A 26,855-nucleotide genomic window follows, 5' to 3' on the forward strand; every position below is an offset into this window, starting at 1 on the left:
TACTGCATAGGGAACCCTCTGCCCTAAGGAGGTCTCCTTTGGAAGATGGAGGCGGCCTCCAAGAAGCAATCACACTTGGTGAAACTAGTCCAAACAGTTAAAAGGAAGCTTTATTGTATAGGTTAGTGAGAGGAGACCCCCAAAGTGGGGAATGCAGCTCAGGGTCCTGATCCATGGTAGGGTATGGCTGTCCTTTGAGGCATCACTGGGTGCTTCAGGGATGAGGGCTGTGTTACCATACAGAGCCAGTGGTATCAAGTAAACAAGAATCAGGTCCACGGTACAGTAAGATCACAGGTTTCTACTGTATATGAAATAGTGATAGCCTGTTATCTATGTGGGGCACAGATTTTTGCAGCAGGACCTTTTTCTCCCCAGAATGAATTTCAACATAAATTCCATTTTTGTCCTTTCATTTGACTATGGTCTTTCTGTCCGTCATACCAATCTTGCTTAACATCATTTAATTTAAACTGTACCTGAGTTGTTTTCAGAGCATCAGGCTGGCTGCCTCTGACACCCTGGCAGTCAAACCCTCCCTGGTATGTTAGGAAGCAGGTTTAAGCCTCTAATGAAGTTCAGGACTGGATTTTTTGATGTGTTTCTGCTTTCTTGTGCACTCCCTGAGTCCCTTGTGACAAGTGACTAGTACAGACAGGGCTGTGCAGGACTGAAGGCCACTCTTGAAGTGGGTATAGTGTTTGTGGTGGATCCAGGCCATGTGCTGAACACAGGCAGCGTCTCTCGAGGTTGTGCACATCCCTGCACAGCTCCAGCACGTGGGAAGTCAGGCTGCAGTTTGTGGTGCAGAGGGGCAGCTCTTTTACTAATGCAGAGAGACAGCTGACAGGTTTGTCAGGGAATGGGCTTCCGCCAGCAGGCAGTTTCACAAAGAACAAGGGATACTAATGTGCTGGCTGTGACACAGACATGATGCAGAACCAGCAGCTCCAATGGAAGTGTCTACATGCAGCAGCCAAAGTACAGGGTCAAAACATCCAGAGATGGGCAAGTTCTGCATGGGTATGATTCAATACAGGGAGTGGCAGGCACCAAAACCAAATAAACACATAATATGTGTTTTCTCTACCCTGCAACCTTGTACCTGCTGCAGCAGAGGGGCTGTAGGCAGATGTAGAGTTATTGATGGAAAGATCTGATGAGGGTTAGAGTGTGAATGGGTTTTTTTAGGTAATCACCTGGTACAGCTCTGTCCTCTGAGAAGGCAGATCAAAATCATGCTTTCATCAGAGTCCAGAAAATAAGCTTTACATGCCCAGTCTCGGGAAACAAACAGCTTGAAATTCAATGCAGCAGTGAAAACCTATTCATCTTTCATTGTCAGGGGGAAATTTAATTTCGCCCAAATTTTGTCAAAACACCCCAGTAAAGTACTTCAGGGCCTCAGGGTTTTGCAGGTTTGAAAGCAAGCAATAGCAGCATAGACCAGGGCACACCTTGGCAGTCCACTGGCCGCAGCCCCAGCCCCATAGGCTAAGGCTTTCCTTCTTTGTGCTACTGAATTTCCATGCAGCCAGCAGCTCCCAGTTCTGTGCTGGGCAGGGGCAGGCTGCATGCATGTTCCTCCCCCAGCACCTCTGCAGAGGTGCCCCAGCAACCCAGCCCAGCCCTGCCAGCAGGGCCAGGCTACACCCAACCACGTTCTGTCTCCTGTTGCTACCCAGAGCCTTCAAGACACAAACAAACTGCTGGTGCTTCTGTTCCCTGTGCCTGGGCTGAACCTGCGCAGGCTGCCTCCCACTCAGATTCTCAGCATCCCCAGCCTGGACTGCACACACAAGCTCCTAACTCCTCACTGCTTCTCCAACTGATCCAGTGTGTCCCTGGGTGCCACCATGCCATGTCCTCACCCCAGAGGGAGGAGGCAGCTGCCTGCCACCTCCTCCTGCTCCTGCCCTGATGCTGCTGGGGATTTGAGCCAGGTCCCATACCTTGGGCGGAAAAAACCCCAGCTGGGCTCCCTCAAGGCTTCTTCCAAGCCCTATATAGCAGATCAGATGGGCACCAGCTTCCCATGGCTGCAGCAGGAGCAGGGAGCTATAGGCTTTGCTGCCAGCCCTGGGCCCCTCAGCATCCTGATGCACACAGGGGTGAAGGGAGGAGGATGACCCCATGCTGCTTCAAGATGTTCACTGTGAAGGGACTGATGGCGAGAGTGAGATTTCACCTCCTGTCGTCACCTCTCCCCTGGCTCTTTGCTGTCCTGCCCTGCTGTTTGCAGCCCCCACCTGTTTGTACCCTGTGCAGGTGCTGGCTGCTGCAGCAGAAGCTGAAACTTGTTTTTCTTCTCTTTAAGGTGCGTGCCACTCTTTGCCCAAAGGAAAAGAAGAGAAACAAAAAAAGCCATATATTTGCTGCAGACTATGACTGGCTTATATAATAACGCTGCCTTTCTCTCCTTGTTTTAGGGAGTGCTGCCAATTTTTTGGAGACAATGGCTTGACTTTGAAGGTGTTTTTTACCAAGGCAGCACCCTTTGGTGTTCTTTGGACTCTCACAAACTACCTTTACTTACATGCAATAAAGAAAATTAACACTACGGATGTCTCCGTGTTGTTCTGCTGCAACAAAGCTTTTGTGTTCTTGCTTTCATGGATCGTTCTGAGGGACAGGTTCATGGGAGTGAGGGTAAGTGACTCCTTATCTCTGTCTCCCTTCTTCCTCCTCACTCTTCTGTCTTTTCTTTACCCCATGCCTTCTGCCAGCTGAGTCAAGCAACACCCACGCAGACAGCTGAGCGGGCACAGAAGCCCTTGTGGAGCAGGATGCATCCTTCCCTGCAGCCTGCTCAGGTGCAGGCTCTGGTGAGCTCCCGGAGACCCTGGCTCCACCAGCCTGGTGCCTTTGTATATTTTCCTTCAGGAAAGAGGTAACTTGTTCCAGAGCATGTCACAAAGGATATGTGCTATCTTCATATTGCTGTGTATCAGCCTTTGCCAACCCCTTCCAAGGGACTATTCCCAGACCAAGGTGTTTCTAACTGCATACTCCTGCAACTCCCCACAATGCATTTTTGGTCCCAACCTCCAAATTTAACAGGGGCCTCACCCTTTCTACGTGTGACAGCAGGCTTGCAGGGTGGTACAGTTGTCTTGTGTATCCATGTCAGTCAGCAGCAGCTGTGGACAGGAAAACTGGGCTGCCTTAACCCACCTGTGGCCAGAATATGTGTGTGTGCATGCACCACTGATGGAGGATCCCTGTCATGCCAACTCACAGGGACTTGGATCTGGCCACCAGCTGTGGGCTGCTCTCCTGGTGGCACCCCAAATGTTTGCTTACACCCTTAGTCCTGCACCCCATGGGAATTCCTGCTCCACAGCAGCAACAGAGCTGCATGCAGAGGGTTTGTCAGGAAACCCCTCAGCTCCTTGCAAACCCTGCTGCCATGTAGACATCCCTCAGCATGTGGTGTCCTCTGGAAGAAGAGGGGGTGGGTGGATGGGTAACTCACCAGCCGTGAGGTCAAGGAGTATCTTCCAGGTTCAGGAGTAACTGCAAGGACAAAATGCCAGTGGGTTCCTCCTGCCTTGTTGCACCAATTAATATTAATTTATAATCCGTATTAACAGCAATTACTGTAATAATTCCTGTTTCTTGTCCACCACTTGAGGAACTTCCTACTCACATACCTGGGCAATGCTGTTAGTGCTCAGAAGTTGTTAGCCTTTGCTGCATGGAGCCACTGAGAATTAACTTTTTGGGAAGTGTTCCTTACTGGCAGGAGAACTTGGCAGGAGAGCTTGGCCAATCTTTCAGTGGTGGCAGCCAAGAGGCTGCTCAGGGGATGGTTGCAAAATGTACCTGCCAAAAGCCCAGCCCGGCCAGCTGGTGTCTGCCCACCCCCCTTCCCAGGTAACCCTGTGCTGAAAACAAATTAACTCTGGTTTTTGAGTGCAAGGATATCCTGAAATGATGCAGGAGGCAGGGAAGTGTCACAGTTATCATAGCTAGACATCCTAACCATTTTGACAAATCAAAAAAAGGTATTTTTGTGGTCTTCATCGCTCTCGGGGCACTGTCAGGTGTAGTGCTGGTGGGACAGCAGGAGAGGAGGTGTATGAAGGGGTGACCACTGCTGTCCTGTACCTGCACCTTCCTCCTTGTTCTGAATCTGCCATCTCTCACCCCTGGATGTATGGCTGTGGTGTGGAGCAAAAGAAGCCAACCTGTGTGTAGGGATACCCACATGGACATGCCCATGCTGGAGCAGAAATGCTTCTCATTCTCTCTTGGGTGCATGGCCATGATTGAAAAGCCAAGATGGTCAGGGACTCTCCAGCAGCTTCCTGGGTGGGCTGTCTGGTGCCATGGCAGGTGACAGACACTGGGGGACAAATCCTGCTCTGGATTCCCCTTTTCTCAAAGTGGCAGAAGGAGAGGAAGGAGCAGGGAAGCAGACCTGAGTAGTGGTCTCAGACATGTGCAGCTGTCCTTCATTTCCTATCAGCACTGCTTTGGAAAAGCAGCAGTGAAGCAGAGAACCAGAGCAGAAGCCATGGCAGTGGAGCTGTGTGATGCTTGTGCCATGAGTTCCAGCCCCTCACTGTGGTAGCTGGCACTGGTGAGGGGTGGCAGGGGTGCTTCCTGAGAAGCCATCTTTGTGCCCAAGAAGGAACACAGGTGTCTCCTTCCCAGGCCAACAAGGGACCTGGGTGCAGGGCAAGGTAGTTCTCAGGCAGACTGGGCTATTGATGCAGTTGAGGCATCCTGAGCTGGGGCAATATAAGAGTGAGGATGTACTTGTCCCTAGGGACTGGAAGGGCATGTGACAGCACATCAATCCTGCAGCCCAGCTTCATGTGGCACAGTGGGAATGCTGGAGACAACCCTCCTGTCTTCAGAGGGACAGCATGGAGTCTTCAGAGAGAATAATTTTCTTCCTTCTTTCCTCTCTTCTGTACAGCCCATGTGATAAACAATGGGCAGCGAGGGTGGCACTACTCGGGGAGATAACCTTGAGATGAACCACAACACACAGTCTTCTTCCTGGCACTGGCAGTCAGGAGCAAGGACAGCTGCCAGGGCTTAACCAGGAGTGACCTAGGGCCCGCAGGCACACAGCCCGGCTCCAAAGCTTGTGGTCCTTTGGGGCCATGCTGTGTCAGAGCTGCTGACCCTTTTAGAAGCACCTTTTGAGAGGGTATTTGGCAGACAAGGCTGCAAGGGTGACAGTGCCTTGCTCTGCTACAAGCACCTTCCCACGCTCCTGCTCCATCCCCACACCAGCGCAGCAGGGTGAATAGTGCCATAGCAAAGCTCTGATCTCGCATTTGGGTGTCCCTGTTCATGCCTGCTGAAGGACAGGCCACGTAAGAAAGACAGCAACTTAGTGGGGTTTAAGCAAGCACAAGTATTCTGTTTGGCCTTCAGAAGTCTGACTACTAGCTCTGTAAGCACTTAAATCACAATTGGAATTGGCTGGAATTTGAATGTAAGAGCAAGCTACAAGTCCCCATCTTTGCCATTCAGGAATTTGTAAGTGCCTATATCTCCTGTAATGAAGTTGCACTTTCCCCCCTTTGCTTCACTGTGCCCAGAGCAAAGACCAACTGGGCTGTGAGATGTCACATAAAGCTATGAGTGCCTGAAGCATTGCCTCTGCAAGCCCTGCAGTGCTTAGACATCTGCAAGTAACTGCAGGCACTGTGGTGTGCAAGCAGCCTGTCACTGCTGCTAACAAGGTGCTTGAGAGACAGGCTGAAAGGCTTCAAGAGAAGGTGTATGTGACACCTGGCATGTTGACAAGGAACTGAGAGGTGAGGCCAAGACTCATCTGACACTTGTGACATGCTTGATGGAAGAGGCAAGGACCTCTGCCTAGCAAAACTGTTTGCAGACTGCATTTTTTTCCTTTGATTTTTTGACTTTGGTGCTTCCCTCCATGCTACAGCTCAGGATCCAAGAGAATCATTGCTTGCAAGTGCCTCCTGTGTAAATAACATAAAGAAAAGCACAACTGCCTGTGGGACTTGGAAATAAATACACTATCAAATCCCAAACTGGAGCGTTCCTTTCCAACTGGGCAGACACAGCCCCCTAGAAGGTGCTCTGAAATCAATCAGCCTCTGATGTTAAAAGCAAAACTGGGTTCTTTTACTTTCACCCATAGGGGCTGAAGCAGGCTCCCTTCACTGATGCACCTGGAGGTGCCAGCTGGGTGGCACAGCCTGGTATTCAGCTGTGGTTCCACCAGCTCTCTAGTGAAGGGACAAGGCCCATGCAGCTCAGACAGTAGACAGCCACACCTGGAGCAGATGCTACAGGAAACGCTGCATCTTCCACTCTTTGTCACCTGGTCTGTAGCATTGGTGATGTTGAAAAAAGGTACAGAGTTGTCCTCTTTTAGATAAGCCTGAGCCATGTATCTTGCTCTTCTACAAAGAGCTGTGCTGAGTCAGAGCAAAGATGCCTCTGCCCCAGAAGTCTGCCTCCAGCAGCTGCCTGTTGTGGACACATAGAAAAATCTATCTAAATAGGAAAAGTCTATAATGATATTTTCTCATGAGACTTTCCAGCCTCCAGCAATTTGAGGCTCAGGGACTTCCTGAGATGGAAGCAATGTGTCTATAGCTAATAGTCATTGATGGTTGTTTTTATTTCCATCAGTCTATCCTTGTAAACTTTCCACATCCACAGTATGCAACAATGAAGCTTTTCTTCACCTTGTGCTGGGGAAAGACAAATCTCTTTTTTGTTGTTCTGCACCTGCCTTGTGTTAGTCTCATTCAATGACCTTTTTTCTTGTGCCTCTGAAGCCACACAGAGTGTCTGAATTTACTTGGCAAGCACCAGCACAATGCTGAGAGATCTGCTGAGCTCCTTCAGTGCTGCCTGAAACAGCCCCATATTGCTGTAGAGCCATGCATCAGCAGGGTTTCTCTCCCTGCCCTAAAAAGAAGCCTGTCCAGGACCATAGGGCCCAGTTACACCACCATGAAACTTCTCTTTAGAAATTATGCCCTACAGCTGTGCATGGAGAGACCTGATGTCGACAGGACTGCAAGCCAAGATGCTGTATCTGTACCTCTCCAAATATGCAGTGTGTGTATGCAGCTTTTGTAGCTTCTATCAGACTCCACCCTGAGCAGGTCTTAGATCAGCATCTTCAGAACTTGCTGCCTGTGGCTGGGGTGTGCAAGGAGCTGAGCACCTGGGGAAACCCCTGCCCCTCCATAGCCTGCCACGGCTGTGCTCCTGCAGTGTCTTGAACAGCAGTACAGCAACTTCTAGACTCATCTCTTCATGTTGAGATGATCTTAGCAGCTGTATTTTCCCAACAGCGTCGACTTCTGCTGATTTGAACTTCTTTCTACCCTTATGCCATCCTGCCATTCTACAGCAACACCTGTGGAGAAATTGATAAGGTTTTGTTTGCAAAAATGGGGTATTTTTCTGTAAGGGGATATTGAAGGTGTTGATCTCAGTGTGCAGGAGGAATCTGCTGGATGGTTGCCTGCTTTATAGGTGCTCCTTGGCACCAGTCCCAGCTCAACCCAGGAAAGAGGTTGCTGGTGCTGCTGGGATGAGGACCCGAAGCTGGTAAAAGGGCTACTTCACTCCATCTTGCTCATCAGGCAGCAGCAGAGCTTGGCACACAGACTTTTCCCTTGCATCTTAACTCCAGCCCTGCTATCTGGTGGGGAACAGGAAAGGTGAGGGAAGGCCTTTGCTCTTGGGTGTGTAGGCAGGTGCAGCCTGTGGATGGGGCTTAAAATACTGGTCTGGCCCTGGGAGAGGGGACAGTTGGCTGGCACTTAACCTAGCTGTCATTCAAAATAAACTAATATACCAGTCATCTTAGAAGCATTACCATGACTGTGCAGCCAAAAGGCATGTGGTCTAAGCAGGGTGCCTCTTGCACCACTGCAGAACCAGGAAGCATAAGCATGCAGAAAGCCCTTTTCACCCCAGAATTAGCACCCAGGAAGGCTGAAGGCATCTGGCAGGACCATCCCAGAGAAGCCAGGGGTCTCTTGCTGACCATGCTAAATCGGAACAGCCTGTCCCCCACCTTCATGAATGCTCCCTCCATTTGGGAGACCCCCTTAAATCATTGCAGTGTGCCTAGTTGGCTGAATAAACCTTCTACTCTCTGAAATGACATGTCTAGACTGGAAAGTAGTTGCACGAGTTTTATTCCCCTATTTATTTCTAAAACCTTTTTCTTCCAAAACTTCACCAGGACTCAAAGCCTTTCCTGTAAGCTCCAGGGAATTACTACTTGTGTATTATTGTCGAGCACAGGCTACAGGGATCCCCTGATGGGGAGGCTCAGTGACAGAGGTTAAATCCTTCAGCTCAGTCAGAGACACTGCACACCCCTGGGGCAGCCACTCTCTTACAACTCTGCCTGCAGCTTCCCTGAAGCCAGGGAAGTCACAAGGGTCGCATCGGCTCCTTGGGTATCAGGCTGGCCTTGCTATTTTTCTACATAAGCAGATGATGCAGAAGTACTGCCTTCTCATTTAAAGCTACTTGTCTGTTTTTCCATAGTGGGGGTTATCTAGTAACACTTTATTGCTTTTTTTCTTTGTCTCCAACCAGATTGTGGCTGCTATATTTGCAATTGCAGGGATAGTTATGATGACGTATGCTGATGGGTTTCACAGCCACTCTGTTATTGGGATAGCCCTGGTGGTGGGCTCTGCCTCAATGTCTGCTCTCTACAAGGTAAGTACACTTGCGTCTTTCCCCCTCAGAAAGATACCTGTACCCTCATCACTTATTTTTGTCACTCACTTTAACTGTTCCTGTTTTACTTGCAAACCTCTGTGCAGTTCAGTGCCATGTGCCCCTCTCTGAGAGCTCTGACATGCAGTACTGCATTCAGGTGTTCACTTGCTTTGATGTCTGCCCTCACTTAGGATAAAAACTCTTAAGTCTTGGGAATAGTCTCCTGTGTCCACGGGAGAATTTACAGATGTCTCACGTTCTTGAAAAATGAGGCTTTTGCATAGGTGATGGATTTAATCGCTCACTCTGGAAAGGCTATAAACTTCTATTTCAAGTCACTTTGTTACCTCCCCTTGCCAGTCCTCCTTCAGTGGCATATGTAGCCTACATTGGGCTTTAAGTATTGCTAGTCATGAAAATAATCACATGCCTAAAGTCCAAAGCACATGCCTATGAATCAAGACCTCATCCTGACCAGCCACATAAGCTACACTATGTGTACAATGACATGCAGCCTCCTCCGCAGGGCAGAGCCTTTCCACTCAGCCTTGAGAGGCATGTGTGTCTTGCTGCTCATCATGCTCAGAGCCACAGTCCACACTGAGGAATAAGCATTTGTAGAGTGTGGTTCTCCCACTCTGTCTCAGATGTGTAGACTAGAAGGAGGTGTAGACATCTCCATCTGGTCTAATGAATTGTACTGTACCAGTCATCCAACAGAAATGGGCCAGTAAAGCCCTGCAGCCATAACACAAGCTCCAGGGAGACTCACCAAACTAAGAAGCATCTGCCTGTGCCACTCAGCGCAGTGCTGCATTGCTTTCTGTTCAATTTTTCAGATCAGATGATGTCTTACATTACGAAGGTCATAAAGTTTCATACAGCTCTTTCTTCTAAAAAAGCATTTCTATGCAAGACCAGAAATGTGGCCCTCCAGACCCGAGGAAATGCCATGGCTCTGGAGTCATCTGCAGGCAGGCAGGATTATTCAAGGCTAGACCCTAGCTCTGCCCCCTCTCCCATGACAGTGCTGGTCCTTGCAGGGACAGGGGTCTCAGGACTGCTCCACCAGAGCCCATGTATGGAGAGGTGGTGGTGACAGGGTGTTACTCTGCAGTACACCCTGAGGGCCAAGACAGATGGAGCTGAGCAGCTTGCTGTGCAACGCATGCCACTGCCACTGCTGCTGCCACTCTGCTCTTCCTTTCCACACTCTGGCTCATTTCCCATGAGTTGTGCATGCCAAAGGAGCAGGCAGATCTGCAGGCAGACAGATCACACCACGTGCAGCAGAGACACCTTGACCTGCCCTCTTAACCCAGACACAGACACTTCAGTCTGCTGTGTCAGCTCTCTGCCCTGCCAGGGGCAACATGCTATCCTCAGGAGAAAAATGAGTAAGTGGCTTTTGGGACATTTTGCTCTATTATGCAGAGCAACAACACAGCTGCACTAGCTGGTGATGGCTGTGAAGTGATGGGAGAGGTCAGAGCCCTGTAAGCATGGCAGCCCTGCCTGTTCTGGGTAGGCAAAGGAGAGAGAGCTGACACTGGCAAGGCAGGCTGCCATTCCAGCACAGGTCAGTAAGTCAGAGTCCATTGGCTGTCCTGATTTGCAACCAGTGGCAAAGGAAAACTGTACCAACAGCCCAGGGTATCCAACAGACCGTCTACAGTTCTATGTAGACTCCAGGCAAGACCTGCCCAGAGGCACTCCCTAGATGGGCCACTCACTTTTTTAATTTCTACTGTCTTTTCTCGTTTTCCCACTAACAAACCAAAGCTTTTAAATCTCTCCCTGCAGTCTCATTATCCAGGCTGCATCTGTGCTCTGGGCTGAGGGGCTGCTGCTATGCTCTGCTTTCGGGGGACGGAGAGGTGGGAGGACAGCCAGCCAGGATGGACTGTGCTTACTCACCACCACAGCACTTCCCAGGTGGCAGTCCAAGGCCTAGACCAGTGATGTTTCATGCAGGAAGACCATTGCTTGCTGTCCTCCCACTGCCCTGCTCAACCGAATATTCTGTTGTTAATGGCAAGTTTTCTGGAGGTGCAGAAAAAAGAGCGAAGGGTCTAAGCTAGGGTTAGCAATCTTTCCTTGCAGGACATGCACAAACAAATGTGCTGATTCCCCTTCCTACATGGTCTCAGTTGGCAGTTGCCTCTGCCTGTGTTCCAAAAGGTGGCAGGGGGAAGAGGGCTGGGGCCTCACAGGCTGCTCTCCACAGTTTCATGAGCATCCATCTCAAGTGTCCAGCAAGTATCACTGCTTAGGTGTTGGCTGACACTGTGAGGCACCCAGCTTCTCGGCCCTAAGCACTGGCCATCGGGCCAGTATGCCGGGTGCCACTGGAGCCAGGACAGAACACCAGTCTTCCAGGGATGCAGTGCAAGAGAGTTAAATCCATGTATTTTCCTCTTGTAGGTTTTATTCAAACTTCTTTTAGGCAGTGCTAAATTTGGAGAAGCTGCCTTATTCCTGTCTGTGTTAGCTGTCTTCAACATCCTCTTCGTTACCTGTATTCCTGTCATCCTTTATTTTACCAAAGTGGAGTACTGGAGCTCTTTTGACATCATTCCTTGGGGAAACCTCTGTGGATTTTCAATTCTTTTATTGAGTGAGTATATGGGGGGCTCTCACACTACTTGGGGTGGAGGAGAGTGCCAGAAACTGACCACTGGTGGAAGCTGCAGACTTCCCACATACTAGGATATCATGAGAGGGTCCTTTCCTTTACTGCTGTTATTACCAAGCCAGAATACTGGGGCTTTCATTAGAAGGTGCTGCAAGACTAAACTGTAAAGTTTGTCATAACTCCTACTTGTGAACTCTGCAATACAGAGACAGGTGACACTTGCCCAGGCTGCAACAGGAAGCAGCTCTGCTGGTGGGGCATTATCTTGGTCTCATCAGCATCCCCAGAGCAAGGAGGTTAGGCCAGGCCAGTCAAAGCCAGACACCAGTGCCTCTGTTGCCTGCAGTAATAGCTAATTGCTACTCCTAAGGAGGAGGAAACTTGAAAATGGAATGTTGCCTAGTGCTGACGAAAATTTCATAGGTGGCACTCCTCTCTTCTGCTGCCCCTGCTGTGCCACCAAATGAACCCAGCTGAGGCAGGTTGCCAAATCCAAATTTTAATGGTCAATGGTTATCCAAAATGTGATGTTGTTTGTTGTTAAACTAGATGAGGTGACTTGCTACTACAGTTGGGACCAAAACTGGATGATGGAATCACATCTCCTAAAACATTAATTTCTACTGGAAATAATTCTTCCCCACCCCTGTGTTGAGTCCCAGCTATTTTTACCCTAAAGAGTCACAATGCCTGACTCCAGAAGTACCTCCAGTCTACTTATCAGTGGACTCAGTGGAAGGGGTCTGTAAGCAAGTAGTGAAGAACTCAGCAAGCGATGGCTGGCATGTACAATACATGGGTACTACTAGAAGACAGTCGGAGCTCCAGCTCAGTATTGGCAAGGCTCTTCTGACTCTGCTAAAACAAGGGTCAATTTGGTCCAAAGCAAATATTAATTGCTTGAGAAACTCAATGAACAGTGTATGGTATTAAAGTGGAGTGATATTATAATCATTCTGTTGTAATGGTATTATAATGATATTATTATTTCATTGTATGAAATTATATTGAGCAAGTTCATGCCTGGAAGAGGGTTAGATTTACAGCATCTTCCAGCTGCAACTGGAAGGTAGTTTTTCAACAAAAAAGAACAGAAGCTGCTGTTTGGCTGAAATCTCCCAGATGAAGAGTCTTTTAGCAGGGCAGACTGGATTGGTGGATCCATAGAGAGAGTGGGAATTACTGCACATGACACTGAGAGACAGGCTGTACCCAGACCTCACCCTGATCCTGCCATTGGACTCCAGTGGGATATAGAGTTCCCCAGAAACAGCAGTATCTCAGGCAGGTGGACGTGCAGCAGACAGACCTCTGTCCTCTGGTATCATTGTCAATAACAATAGAAGTTAATGTACCTTCTATTCAAACAACAGAGAGTAATAAAGCATAAATGTTTCAAGTGACTTTCCTTCTGCCTAATTTCACTGTACAAAAAGGTGTTTTTCTTTCCTTCTTCAGCATTCAATATTCTACTAAATTTTGGGATTGCTATTACCTACCCCACCTTGATTTCTCTTGGAATTGTACTGAGTGTCCCAGTGAATGCAAGTAAGAATTTCTGTCTTTTGCATCTTAATGAATACATTAAATCTGTGGCCTTTCAAATACACAGCAAGGATAAAAGCAAATAGATTTATTAAATATGTTTTGCATCTTCTCTCTAAGAATTACAGAGATGACACTGATTAAAAATTTCTTCTTTTGTGTGAAATATGTATTGCATAATACCACATGAATATTCAAAACCCCTAGAATTGTTTTTTTAATTACTGTCCGAAGAAGCCTACGTACTGAAAAACAAAGTAGATCTGAAGTCATTCATCTCTGGACTGGAATGAAAACTCATGGATGAAGCAGAAATCAATTTTTAATGATTTCTTCAAGGCAGACTTAACACTAAATTGAAATAAATAAAATTGCTTACATTTATATGTACTAGTAATTCTGCTTGCCTTGGTAAATAACATTGCAGGTGTTTATCAAAAGCACTGGACAATTTAATTTTGGACATGGCCACATTTCTCTGACAGTTTTCTGCCATCTGGTGAAAGCCAAGAGACTGCAGAGTCTGAAAGGGCTGAGCAGGGGAGTGCTGAGGCAACCCCAACCCAAACCAGAACCACTGCTCCTAACACCCAGCATGCTTATCTGGTGCTACAGTGCAAGTGGCAGCTCCCAGCTTTGAGCTGTTTGCACACACACAGAGCCAGGCACCATTCAGGTACCAAACTTGGGTAGCAAACAGTGTAGCCTGTGCAGGGCATCTTACTCAGGAGGGCAGTCAGGGTGAGAATTAAAATTTGCACAAAGGAGCTGCTGTGCCGGGGAAGGGAAATGCCCCTTTCTCTGCATAGCCAGACCTCACCAGGAGTTCCTGCGCTGTTGGAGGCAGGGACGTACCCTGCTGTGTGCTTAACCAGCAGGAAGGATAGTGCCCCTGCAGTCATTGCCTCCATGGCCAGGTTCCCCTGCCACAGCCAGCCCTCAGAGCTGGGGAGGTGAGGGGGAGGGAAGGAGATACTGCCCTAATGCCTTTTCCCATGTAATAACACCCATTCAATGTCCTACACAGTTGTTGATCACTACACGAGTGAAATTGTCTTCAACAGTGTTCGAGTAATCGCCATCATCATTATTGGCTTGGGCTTTCTCCTGTTGCTCTTGCCAGAGGAGTGGGATGTCTGGGTTATAAAGCTTCTCACGCGTCTCAAAGTCCGGAAGAAGGAAGAAATCCCTGAAGGGAATGGAGACATTGCTTCAGGACTGCCTAACAAAAGCCGAAGAACTCGCCCCTCCATGTCATCCTTTGCTCATTAAATGCTCTTTTTACCAAAACTTTGTGGTTAACCTTATATAGGATGACGCAAAGGTCTTTTCTTGGGAAGAAGCACACCTGTCCAGCACGGTGTACATACCTGTACAGTTTTGATATGATCACCATCTAAAGCATCAAGTCTTGGCATGTCCAGTTTGCTTGTATTTTTTTCCACATCAGATCTTTCACTTAAGTAGTACACTGAAAAAACCTGCAAACCAAGAACCTCTCTTCTCTTTTTAAATGAATGTAATATATAGTCAAAATATATTTGCATAGGTTATTTTAAAGAATGACTTTCATGAAAAGCAGGGCAGACATTTTGAACATTAGGTACTGAATGATGCATTGCACACTGTGATTTAAAAGAAACAAATGCTATGCTACATCACATGTTTATTTTTGACCAGAGCTGTACTTTGAAAGTTTTCAAGGAACAAAAAAAGGGAATCTTTTTGGGGACTTGAAGATGGGGGGAAGAGGGGAAGGAAGATTTAGAAATCACTCTATGTAGATGAGTGCATGTTGCGCTGCAAACAGAGAATATTCAAGCGCTAAAAATTCTTGCACTAAAGCACTAGAGAGAAAGCAGTGTAGAGCCCAAATCTCCTTATTCTGCATATGACTGTAGTCCACATTTAAAATCATGCAAGAGAAATCCAGTGCCTTCAACAGAACTCTTGTCTTTATCCACATAGAACCAGATCCTGCTGCAAGGCACTTGCAATGGCAGGGCTCGGGTTTGCAGCCCCAAGGGACCCCAAATTCCCACCGACATCAGGACGTGCCTCCCATACACGCCATGGCTTCTGTGGGAATGCAGGGTCCAGGGGACCGCAAATTTGAGCGTAGGAGACCTGGTTCTCTTCTCACTTCACAGGTTTTACCCCTGTGTGGAGCTGCGCTTGATTAATGCCAATGTGAGGAAGGGGAAGTCTTGGTCATGTGTGGGACAATCCAAGTGAAAATGATCAAAGGGGCTGGCAAGACTGTGGTTGCTGATGTACAGTCTGTGAGCATGGACTAAGGGGGTGAATCGCCAGTTGCTTTTACTCCATAATTGTGAGTGTTAAGAGTTAAAAATGTAAGATATTTACATCAAATGTAACACTTTTTATGAAACTTGTAAGCACCAGGATGTTTACTTAGCGATTTTGGTTCGCCATTAAATTTCTATCTGTGATAGATCACATGCTATGTAAAAAGGGGGGGGGGGAAAGGTTATAGTTTACTATTTTTGAAGTTTACATTGTTGCATACAAAATTAAAAGTGTTCTTTTGAACTGCTGCCATAGCCTAAGGTCCCTGCTGCCATTGAGGTCTTCTTTGTCTCAAGCAGGGGTGGCATCCACTTCAAAACATTTTAGCAAATCAACTTCAGATTCCATTATCTGTTTGGCTAAGCTAAATAATAAAAGATTTTAAACTCAGCCTTAGTCAATGCTATCAGTTTCCTTCTCTTGATTGCACCTTTACTGCTGTTTTACTGTGGGTAGTATGTGGCTCAAGTAATCAGAAGGGGGAGGCACAATCACCAAAGCAACCAAGGCTGCATTTCAATTCACTGCTACCCAGTCTGTCCTTGACAGTGAAGTCTGCTCTAGACTACCTGGACAAATCCACCTGGAGGAATGCTGTTAGGCATCAGTCAGGAAACAGATGTCCAGCAGAAGCAGACCAAAGGAAAAGCTGACCTTTGAATGCATCAGTGAGCAGTCATACATACATATGCTAGCATATTTAGGGGCTATGGGTGGCGCATGAATTTGTACATTAATAATTAGGCCCTAGTCCAGGCTATATATTTGTCTCCTACATAACACTTGATGACCTGATGCTGAAGTCTCGCTAACAGAGATTACATGCACAAGCAAAAGAACCCCACACTCCCCCTCCAAAACTCCTCTCTGAGTCAAGGCCAGAGATGAATATATTGAGTCCTTTTGTTTTCCATAGTCCCAATAAGTGGCAGTTTCTGTGATCTCCACACTCCTTTACCTGTGTGTTTGGTGCCGTCTGGTAGGTATCCAAAAGACTCTAAATGCCACTTCAAAAACTGCAACTAACGTATGTTTATAACCAAAATGGAAACAGATTTTTTAGCATTCATTATTGGTTGTGGGAGAATTTTATGTACCGGAAGGGACAGCAGCATTAGTAAAACTCTGTGATTTACCAGATAGAACTGTCATTGCCTCTGTTTGCTCATTCTTCCTGAGAACAGACTAAACATGTGCAAGGGCCAGGATTTCAAACAACACTTTATTACCATCTCTCTCCTGAGAGGGAGTTGAGCAAACTATATTTCCTATGTTAAGCGATTTTAAACTACACATAGACAAATTAATCAGATGATGTGACCTGTGTTGCCCTAAGCATAAACACCTGATTTGATGATTAGTCACTGCTTAGCAAAACCTTCCAGGCAGTGAAGCCCAGGATGTGACTAGGAGAACATCAAGAAAGCAGCATGTCCATATGGTATGTGTGTGCATCTCTAAGTGCCAAAGCATCACAGGTCTGAAGCTGAGGATTGAAAGGAACTGGATTTGCTGGCTCTCAGCAGAAGGACGGGCCAGAGAGCAAACGCTTCTTGAGAAGGCATTAGATGTAACTGGGCCATCCTTCAGGCGAAGGCAAGATTGAATGCTTCTGATCTCACTGTTGAAGGATACATTCAGTGTCTCGGAGAGGAAGTCTAAGTCGTAGCAGGCTCTCCTGCTTGCCCTCGTAGGCCAAAAACACTGGGTGCAATCTCTGCAGCATCCTGGGAGTCAGACCCCCTGCTGGCCTCTATGGACCTCACACTGTTCTGCAGGGCCATATCTGCTCTGCAGCAGAGAGCAATACAAGCCTGGAACCAGCACTTTTAGTCCACCCTTAGCCACCTCAAACCTCCTACTGGGACAGAACTGCAGGTCCCTGCTTGCTGCCTGGTGTCTTTGAAGCCGATCTCCTGTATCATTATTGTGTGGCTCCTACCCTTGCAGAGCACTGACAGCCACCAGTGTGCACCTTTGTTAAAGACTGACCTGGACTGGCAACTTTCCACCCCAACTTAGCCCTCAAAGCATTCTTAGCTCCTCCAGCAAAGAGGAATAATCCAGTGGGCTTGTTAAAACAGCAAATTGAAAAAAATCTCAGGAAAGTAAATAGCATTGCCAGACATCATTGCAAGCTGCCATCTGTCACTGCTGCACAATACAGCAGTGAGGATTCTGAGGAAGGCACAGAAGTTCTCCTCCTCCCTTGTGTGTCTTTGTCCTTGGCCTGTTGTCTGTAGTTGTCTGCTGCTGCTGCTACTTGTATCAAAATTTTTAATTGCAGCTCTCCACAGTGACTGCATGAGCTTTTCACCAGCCCATGGGGCAGAGATGGGTTGATTTTAAAATGTTTCTCCTGTTCTTCTGTCTAGAATGATTGTATTCATATCAGTAGTCTTTAGGAAATAGCCATGAAGGCATAAATCCAACCACAGTAATTAACAGATGAACAGAACATACTGAAACTAATATGGAGCTTAACTGTTTTGGCAGCTGAGGGCAGACTAGCAGGACCTGTAGATCACAAAGTTGGTTAAAATTTGGTTGTAATAATGTCAAGGTCATGGGTTCAATCCCCTATGAGGGCCATTGACTTAAGAGTTGGACTCGATGATCCTTGTGGGTCCCTTCCTACTCAGAATAGTCTGTGATTCTGTGAAGTTCTGAGGCTGAATTAATGTCCCCTATGAGCTCAGGGCCAAGTTCCTTATCCCCAGCTCTCCAGAGTGCTCTGTAAACAAGGCTAGTGCAATATTTAGTCAGTTAATACGGACATCTTCAACTTCAACTTCACCAGTAACTTCACCAGGTTGACACTATTTCTGATCAAAAGCCTTTCTGCTCCTGTGCCTGCAGGCCTGAAAACCCACTGAAAAGGAAAGGTTTCCCTGTACAGTGAAAACAAAAGTCTGAATGGACTTCCATAGCTCTGGATCATATTCACAATAAACTCACAAATCTGCACAACCAGACAGATGGGAAACACAGTTCACTTCACTGAAAAGGATGTCATAGATCTCCAGCCCTTCAGAAACCCTAGGAATAGCACCAGCCACCTTATCTTGGCTATGTCGACTCAGCAGGCTTGGACTAGGTATTTCTTCAAGGAATGTGGAAAGAACAGAAGCCAGAAATAATGCAGCTGGTGTGAAGCAGGAGCACAAGAAAGCTGATGACTGGAATAAAGAAATAAATGCCTTTTGGGAAACACTTTCTAGGGGAAGATGCCCATCTGTCCCTTTCAACAGTTTGAAGAAATGGAGTCTGTGCACATGCTGTAAAGTCATAAACTGCATGGAGTTTGCCTCCATGTCCCTGATTTATACTGCAGAAAGAATGAAGTCTTCCAAGGCCTCCAAACCCAAGCTATCCCTTGGCAAAGGCCAAGGCTGAGAAACTTTTGTCACAGTCCTATTCTCATGCAAGCTGTCTTTGCAGAAACTGCCTGTAGTAATGGATTTTGATGGATGAGTTTAATTACCTCATCATTATTGAAAGAAAAGCAACTAGATTTTCTTCTTTAGCTGGCATGTTGTAGGGCATTTCCATAATAGCCTGCACCTTATCTAGAAGTCCTGAACATTAAAAAGGGAAATACAGAAAAAAGAGCTGCAAGATCTCACAAAACCAAAAAGGAGGTAAAATAAACAGATGCCCACCAGTAGCCTAAAAAACTTCTAAGAGGAAATCACTTTCCTAAGGACAAGATCAGCAGCTCAGACTAATGTTTATGAAAATAATAAACCTCATATTTTTCTTTCTCACCTGAAACTCTGCTAGAGGGATCTTTATATATGCACAAGATCATTTTAAAGAAGGTGGCAATCTGTATTTCTCCCTGCACATTACAAATGCAGTAGGATGCAATCAACCTCTCGGCAGTGAAGAGTGAAACTTATCAACAGAGTTACAGTTCTAGAAAAGTCTTAAACAAGGGAGGTTGCGGAGCTCATACAAGCAGTGTATTTAAGAACCTGTAATATGCAATTTCTCTGCAATGATCTAGAGACATCTCTTTAATCTTACTGCTGAACTAGATGATCTCTTCAGAAGAGAACTCAAATGAGTTCATTCCCAGGTTTCACTCCACTACTAGATTCAGTCCACCTAACATTCTCAGGATACCCATCACTGCATTGATTAGGAACATCAGCAACCAACCTGCAAGAGCATCTTTCACCCAAATGAAGAGAACTAAAGTAGCTGTTCTTTAACAAAGCATCTATCTACCATAAATTGAGATTTTTTTCTGATGAGGTACAACAGTAAACTTGGAGCCCCTCACCATGTACTTTAGGCTTTTTTACCATGTCCTTTACCTCATGTCTATTAATGCTAAATACCACCAGCTTCTTCGCTGCTTGGCTACGTGACAGTGACAGATCCTCTCTCAGTCTTAAGTCTTCACTTTCTTGAATCAGTAAAAAAGTATGATCAGTAAATAGTTTTTTTGACCAGTCTTTGGATTGCACAGCTCCTTTGGTAATCTCTCTCCTCATGAACAGCAATAATGTATTCCTGCTCTTCCTTACTTCACTAACCAGTTATTAATCCACAAGAAAACCTCTTGTCATCTACAGCAGCTTCATTTCTTTGGTAAGAAGCATCATTAGAAACTCCTCAAAAATCTAAGTGCAGTGCTTCCTACTCTCAAAAAAAAGGGCCAAGACAAGTCTGCAGAAAGTCATCCATCCTTCAGACTCCTCTTAACAGGAACGGACAAGACTGCTGAGAGACGGAGACTTCAGCAAGACTGCCTTTCCATAGAGGAGAGCTGCCTTGTCTAACTTTCACAGAATATTTACACCAGATTCCAGCTTCTGCACATACCCATGACTGACTCAGACACTTAAAAGATTCTTACAGGATTTTTTAAGAATCCTATAACCTGGATTAAACCCTGGACTTCAGTTAGGTCCACGCACCAGGATTTGTAAGGACTTAAAAAATGTGAACTTCAGTTTGTCTTTCCTGGCTATGAGCATACTTTAGGGGCCAGCTGAATGTAGCTTCACTGTCTCCCAGCAACAGGTCTCACTGTCCCTCTGGCTTCTTAAGTTTTTAATGACTGCAGCCTCGTAATCACAGGAAATTGCATAATCTGGTGATTTTGGACCAATTACGCATTTTAAATGCTTTCCTGACATGTACATAAAAGCATGTCCCTTTCATTGTGTGATTTTGGATTTGGTCAAAGGCATGTCACTTGCTAGCTCAGCTGCTAAGAAAATTGACATTGATCTTGGGAACAAATACCATGTTTGAGAAGGACATTGCCTTTGTGCAAGTGTAAGCAGTCCCATCTGGTACAGCACACCCGCATTTCACAAACAATGTTTATAATGAACATAAGGTAATCAATGCAGCTAATGGATTATTAAATAAAATACTTGAATGCAAGAATACAGACGGATATTTTTAAAAGAATTTTAGGATGCGTTTCAGTCTCAGAGAGAACTAGGAACCACTTCTTTGCTTTAGTACATAACATGCCATAGAAAACTTGAAAGCATCAAATTGAAACTCAAAAGATTAGTTTTCTTATTCTATTTACACAGTTTTGAAACTGGAGCCTGCTTGTAAAACAGGCAGACAGATTCCCCATTTCCCATTTAGCTTTCTTGCAAAAATGGAGCATCAACACTACTGCAAAGCAAACTTGTCTCATCCTTGGTAGGCTTGGAGAACCACTAATCAGGAGCCAAGAGAAGAGTAAGAATTAGTGTTCCCACCATTGCCTGCTTTTCCCAAAATATTCCTTTTTCTGTTCTCTTCCTTCCTAACAACTGAACAAAAATGAAATTCTGTAATGAAAAACAAGTGCCTATACTTAATGTAAATCACTTCATGACCTTAAAAGAATCCTAAAATTCCAGTTGTTGCACTTTTTCATCATCATGATCGCCACACCTCTAGGTAGCATAGTGATTTTCCAACTGCACTCCATCAAGTCGTTCACTGATGTCCACGAGAGGTCACAAAAACAAGCCTTAGCTCAGCAGGCTCCGAATCATTAAGCAGTCTGCTGAAGGTGAAAAATCACCATTCTGTCTATTCTTTGTACTCTGTCTCCACCCCAGCCTGCACAGATGGCTTGTCTCCTGGTCAAATCCACTCCTGCATTACCTGACGAATGCACACACCCAGCCCTCTGACACACACACAGAGCTGGAGGAGTCCCTGCTTCTATCCCTTCTGCAGTGTCCCAAACCAGGTGCTTCATTCTTTTTGTTCATGTCACACTGGCACTCTCTAGTGTAGGGATACTCATCACAGCACCCAGCAAAGTGAGCATTTTGAAGAAGACAAAGTAAGAGCCCCAACACATATTTAGTTAAAATCAAAAACAAAAGAACAAAACCACATGATAAATCACATTTTCTTAGTGATTTAGTAAATTGATTTGCTAAGACCACTAAACAAAAGCCACAGTTTTCTTTCTCATCATACACTCTTCCTCCCTTATTCATACCAAAACCTAATGCATTGTGCTGGTTTAAATGTAAACCAGCAGGAGAAAACAAACCCAACATAAAAGAGATCACAAGTCAGAGCCACAATTTAATAACAATATCACAACAAATGCAATGGCATAAAGAGAAATTGGTCTCAACCCACAAAAAACCAGAAGTACAACCCAGCACCTTGGGGCACAAACACAATGGTGCTTGTTAGCCCCTGTGTTGAGACCCACACGGTTCCCCCAAGTCCAAAGCAAAAGGAAGCAAAAAAAACCTGCTGGTGCAGATGACAGTCACAGTCTGGTGAAGAGTGGTAGTCGCAGTCTGGTGAAGAGTGGTGGCCTCCTCCTGTCGAGGTTCTGATCCTTCTCCAGATCTAACGAGTGGTTCCCCAAGGTCTTCAAACCCCAAGATTATGTACCCTCAGGTCCAGGTGGGAGCACCCAGTACCTCCCCCAGGGCAGGGGGTTACACAATAGATCATCTGACTCTGTGAGTCATGGGGTATTTTGGAATTGTTGATGGCCCATTAGCAGACACGCCCCCTCAGGCTGGGTGTGAAGGTGCTAACGACTTCCTAGAGGGGAGTTATCATAGCTCTTACCTCACAGGTGTCTTTCACACCCGGCTCACAGCCTGAGGAGTCGGGTGTGCCCTGGGCAGCTGCTGCAAATGGTTCATTGTTAACAGTTCATGGGAAATGAATAGATGGTGTAGGATACATGCTTTGGACACCCCCACATAGTGATAAACTGGTCCCACCTGCTGAACCAGGACACTCATCTGAAGTTTAAGCATATTATTGTTAAAAAGTAATTCACAAAAGTAAAAGAGTGAAATCTTTAAGAAATAATAAAGAGGAGTGCTTTGCATAAGGCCATAGAAAATACAACATACATTTCTTCAATGTTTCCAATCTAAGAAGTGATTACTATGTACAGTTCACGGAGCGTCTTTGCTTCATTTAGTCCTTTTTTAATAATAACACCAGGTACAATTACTCATTGTGATGTTTTGCTTTTTTAAAATTATTTTCTTTCACCAAGCATAGCAAGGAACACTGTAAGGCCAAAGGAGTGAGAGTTCCATCCTTAATGGACATTTGAGAAGGAAGGAGGGAAGGAGAAAGAGGGAAGGAGTGAGAGGATTTTAATATATGGTTCTCTTGAACTACATATCTTTTAATTTTTGTTAAAAAAATACTTGGTGTTCCATAACAGAGGAAAATGTCCTAGGCTACCTTAGGTAAGATTTTGTTACTATTTCCAGCAAAATAAACAGCTGCACACAAGGCTATATGGCTGAAAGAATTAATTTTTTAATTCAGTTCCTTGAAAATCTGTTATGCATAGTGATCATATATTGAAATATTTCAATGAAAGAAAAACAATTTAATTGAGCTTCTGGTATAAGCACAAAGCTGAACCGAACTACAGTAAATCAAGGATTGGCAGGGGCACCTCTAACATGCTAATTGCTTCCAAAGTAAAAAGAGAAATCATTATGGTTGCCTTTCAAGAATATGCTGGACAAATTTCAACTAAATATGGGGTAAGTGAGGTTGTAGATGAGGAGCGATCTGTTAGACATTAACTGGAAAGCAAAGCGCACACAATGCCATACCACAATTAACAAGGACAGGCACAAAAGAGTCTGAGAGCTGAACCACTATATAAACTGCACATAATTCACTTTAATGCATTGCTGGCAAGAGTTTCAGTGGGATACAGGCATCTCTTTCTTTAGCATCTATCTCACTCACTGCTAAATGGAAATATAATTCAAAGCCTTTGAATGTGGCAACCAGCACACCTAACAAATCTGGAATTTTTTCAGCCTCTCTTCTTTCTAGAACATTAGCCTCTGTCTGGCTCTTATAAATATCGCATTCATTACTTCCTGGGCACATTTACCAAAAGTAAAAGACTAAAGATAAATCCTTGGAACTGGCTAACAACAAAACCCCCCACCTCCTTATGAGAGCAGTTTAACCAAACAGAAATAGTGCCATTAAAAATGTATTAGACAAATCTGTGTATTTTTGTATTCATGCACTTTCTAAAACCAGATCACTAAATTTCCACAATATCCATTACACAGAGTTATTTACAATTGTCTCCAGTGAGTACTTCTCAGGCCACAGGTCATTAAAGAATAAACTATTCATCACAAATATCCCAGATGTGCTGTTTGGGCTTTGTGATTAATTATATATAATTACATTATCCCTTCTGTATTGTGAATGCAGTAACTAAACAACTTTACATGCACATAAATTTCAAAATCTAAACCACAACTGACATTTGCTATTATTATATTCCATTATCACACGTTCCAGTCTTGAGACTTAACATTAATTTTCTTTTCAATATTCATGCTTGTAAAAGCTCACTTCACAAAAGCCTGAGTGCAAAAGGGTTCTAAGTAAGCTGAAACAGAAATTTAGTTTGATATTCTTTTCTACATAAAAACATAACTGAAATTCCACTTTTGCAGTAACTTCCACTCACCTTAAAACCCTGCTATTAGAAATTAAATGACTGCATTTCTTGCATCTCTTATCTATCATAGTGTAGCAAACAGAGCATGGTTAAGCAAACAGGCAGGGAAAAGAGCACGGACAATGTTATATACCATACAATGTACAGCAGCAGTCTTATTAACATTGCTCCAAAAGGATGATGCCTAAGGATTTTAGTATATTTTGTAGATTATATTACTTACGCGAATTTTCCTAGGTTGCTCACATCTTAGGTGAATTACTAAAGCTCTTTCTCACAGATTCATGAGCTTTCTCATGCTCTGCCAAGGCCATGGTGTTTGTAAGAAACCACTTGTAGATAGCGTGAAGACAAAACACAAGAAGAAGGCCTGCAAGTTCTGGAACTTCTCCAAGGGGCAATTCTGAGGACCTCTATGGGTGGGGCACAGAGGGAAATGAAGATCATGGCTGGTTATTGATATCTCATATGTAAATTGCTGGAGAAGTTATAAAAGCCGTGAATCCCTTGTCACAGGTGTGCATGTCTGTGGGCATGTATGGGCCTGTACATGTGTGTGCACAGACCTTGAGTGTGCACCTTGAAAGCTTTCAATAAAGGTATACCATCTATCTTTCTCCATTAATATTGTTTCTGAGTGTCTATTTCCACAGGAATTTAGGCATCAGGTAATAAGAATATCCCTTCGCAGGGGCTGGTTAGGAATTTCAACAACAAAATCCCCTCCAGATCTGGGGGCTCTGCTGAAGAAGTGCAAACCTTTGGCCTTCTCTTAAAATAACTTTCACGTATCAAGACAAGTGAGCCACCTGCAAGGAGAACGAGGAAAGGATGCCCACCACCAGCAATTGGCACCATGATCAAATGCTGAGGAAGAAAGCCAGCTCATGGGAGGTCGACAGCGACACCCACTCCTCAAATGGGCTGCCTCACACACCAGACGGAGCATCAGCTATCAGCAAACTCCTGGTAAAGCTGCTGGACAGTCTGGGATGTACCAGGAAAAACTCCCTGTAAAGCTGTCAGGCGGTGTGGGAGCTGCCAGGCGCTCAGCACCTCGCAGTTAGGCTTTTCCCAGCTGCCAAAACATGACCCTTCCCAAAACTGCAGACCATTATTCTGGGAACATGTACCATAGCTTTCAAAACTGCAAAACTGCTCCATATTTCCATGTGGCTGATACATTAAAGAAAACTACCAATTCTTTGGCTTACAGGGGCTGCCACGAGGAAATGCCAGCAAATCCCACATGAAATAGTGAAAGAGAGTTTGCTTCCGGATGCTCTCTACCAGCACTGCAGGCTTTGGGCCTGAGGTTGCTGCTGGGCTAAGCCCACCAGGTGACCACCAGGTGCCCACCTGGCCACCCCCAGGCTTCTGCTGTTGTTTTACCACGCTGGCTACAGGTACATTTTCCTTCCACTGGGCTAAACCAGTTCTTGCTTTCATTATCAGCTTGACTCAGTGACTGAGTCTGTTCCAAGAAACCTTTCCAGAGTAATTTGTGTAAGAAGCTGTAAGAAATCAGTGGACCAGCTCTCTCTTAGGAGGAAACCATGCTCTAAGGAAAACTATCAAAAATGCATGATGTGCACGTGCTGTCATTATCAGCCTTCCAGTCTCTACCTTATTGTCATGCTATTTAAACTGCAAAAAATTTACAGTGCCGTAAGTGCTCTCAGTTTGGGGTTTTTTTCCTAATTCATTAAATACTACCTATAGTAGCTCAGACTGGGTGTCATCGCTCAGCATTACTGTTGACTTTGAGTTCCAGCTCCTAGGGCTTCATGAACACCAAACGGAAACAGGTCCTGGCCCCAGACGTTTTACACAATATTATCCACTTGAGGGCAGTCCCGTGGTGTAATGGAGAGCACTCTGGACTCTGAGTTCGAGTCTCAGTGGGGACCATCCCCTGGCAGTTCAATGCCTCCCTGCCATCACATCTCGGATGCTCAGCAGGGTCAGCCCCGGTTAGTACCGGGGGCTGTAAGTTCTAGTCCCGAGGACTTCCCTGTCACTGTCCAAGCTCGCTCAGCCATGGCAGATGGACCTCAGGACTTAAATGGTGGGGCCAGTTCTGCGCACGCTGTGCCTCACCTAAAAAATCCACTGCGCAGGCTGGAAGGGCACACCCACGTGGGGAAAGCCCTTCCCAAATCTTTGCTAGAGAAGTCTGGCCATACATTACATACATACATTATCCAATTGCCTTCTTACGCCTGAGAGTGAAAGCAGAGACACTTCAATTCTTTGGTACAGATTATCCACCAACGCACTGCAAAGAATTCATGGCAAGAAGAGCAGTTGTTTATTGCGCGGCAGAGAACAGAGGATAACACCGGGAAGAAGGTAAGTCCCGAAAAGCATACCAGGGACCCTTCCAAGTATCTTTCCCGACCGAGAGGGTACAGCAGCCCTGGCGGGGCCGGGCAGGTAGAGCGGCTGTGGGTGGGAGGAAGCGGGGAGAGGCGGCGGCGGCCCCGCCCGGCGAGGCGCGACAGTGGGACACCGGGACACCCTGACACCCGAATACCGGGACAGTGGGACACCGGAACACCCTGACACCCGAATACCGGGACAGTGGGACACCGGAACACCCTGACACCCGAATAGCGGGACACTGTGACACCGGGACACCGAATACCGGGACACCGGGACAGCAAGACACCGGGACAGCGGCACACCGGAACATCCTGACAC

The 26,855-nt window shown here is 45.8% G+C and overlaps 1 protein-coding gene across 3 annotated transcripts in view; it reads left to right on the forward strand.

Annotated features, from left to right (window-relative positions):
• SLC35F3 (solute carrier family 35 member F3) overlaps positions 1–15,571 on the forward strand; it is a 62,679-nt gene extending 47,108 nt beyond the window's left edge. For all 3 annotated transcript variants that reach the window (XM_071547986.1, XM_071547987.1, XM_071547988.1), the window contains exons 3-7: positions 2,430–2,649; positions 8,569–8,694; positions 11,122–11,314; positions 12,791–12,880; positions 13,905–15,571. In XM_071547986.1, coding sequence (XP_071404087.1) covers positions 2,430–2,649; positions 8,569–8,694; positions 11,122–11,314; positions 12,791–12,880; positions 13,905–14,149 — 874 coding nt within the window. In that variant the 3' untranslated portion in view covers positions 14,150–15,571. The remainder of the gene's footprint in view (positions 1–2,429; positions 2,650–8,568; positions 8,695–11,121; positions 11,315–12,790; positions 12,881–13,904) is intronic.
• Positions 15,572–26,855: the final 11,284 nt, after the last annotated feature.

The sequence above is a fragment of the Pithys albifrons genome, chromosome 2 (assembly GCF_047495875.1).
Source record: "Pithys albifrons albifrons isolate INPA30051 chromosome 2, PitAlb_v1, whole genome shotgun sequence".
NCBI classification, from domain to species: Eukaryota; Metazoa; Chordata; class Aves; order Passeriformes; family Thamnophilidae; genus Pithys; species Pithys albifrons.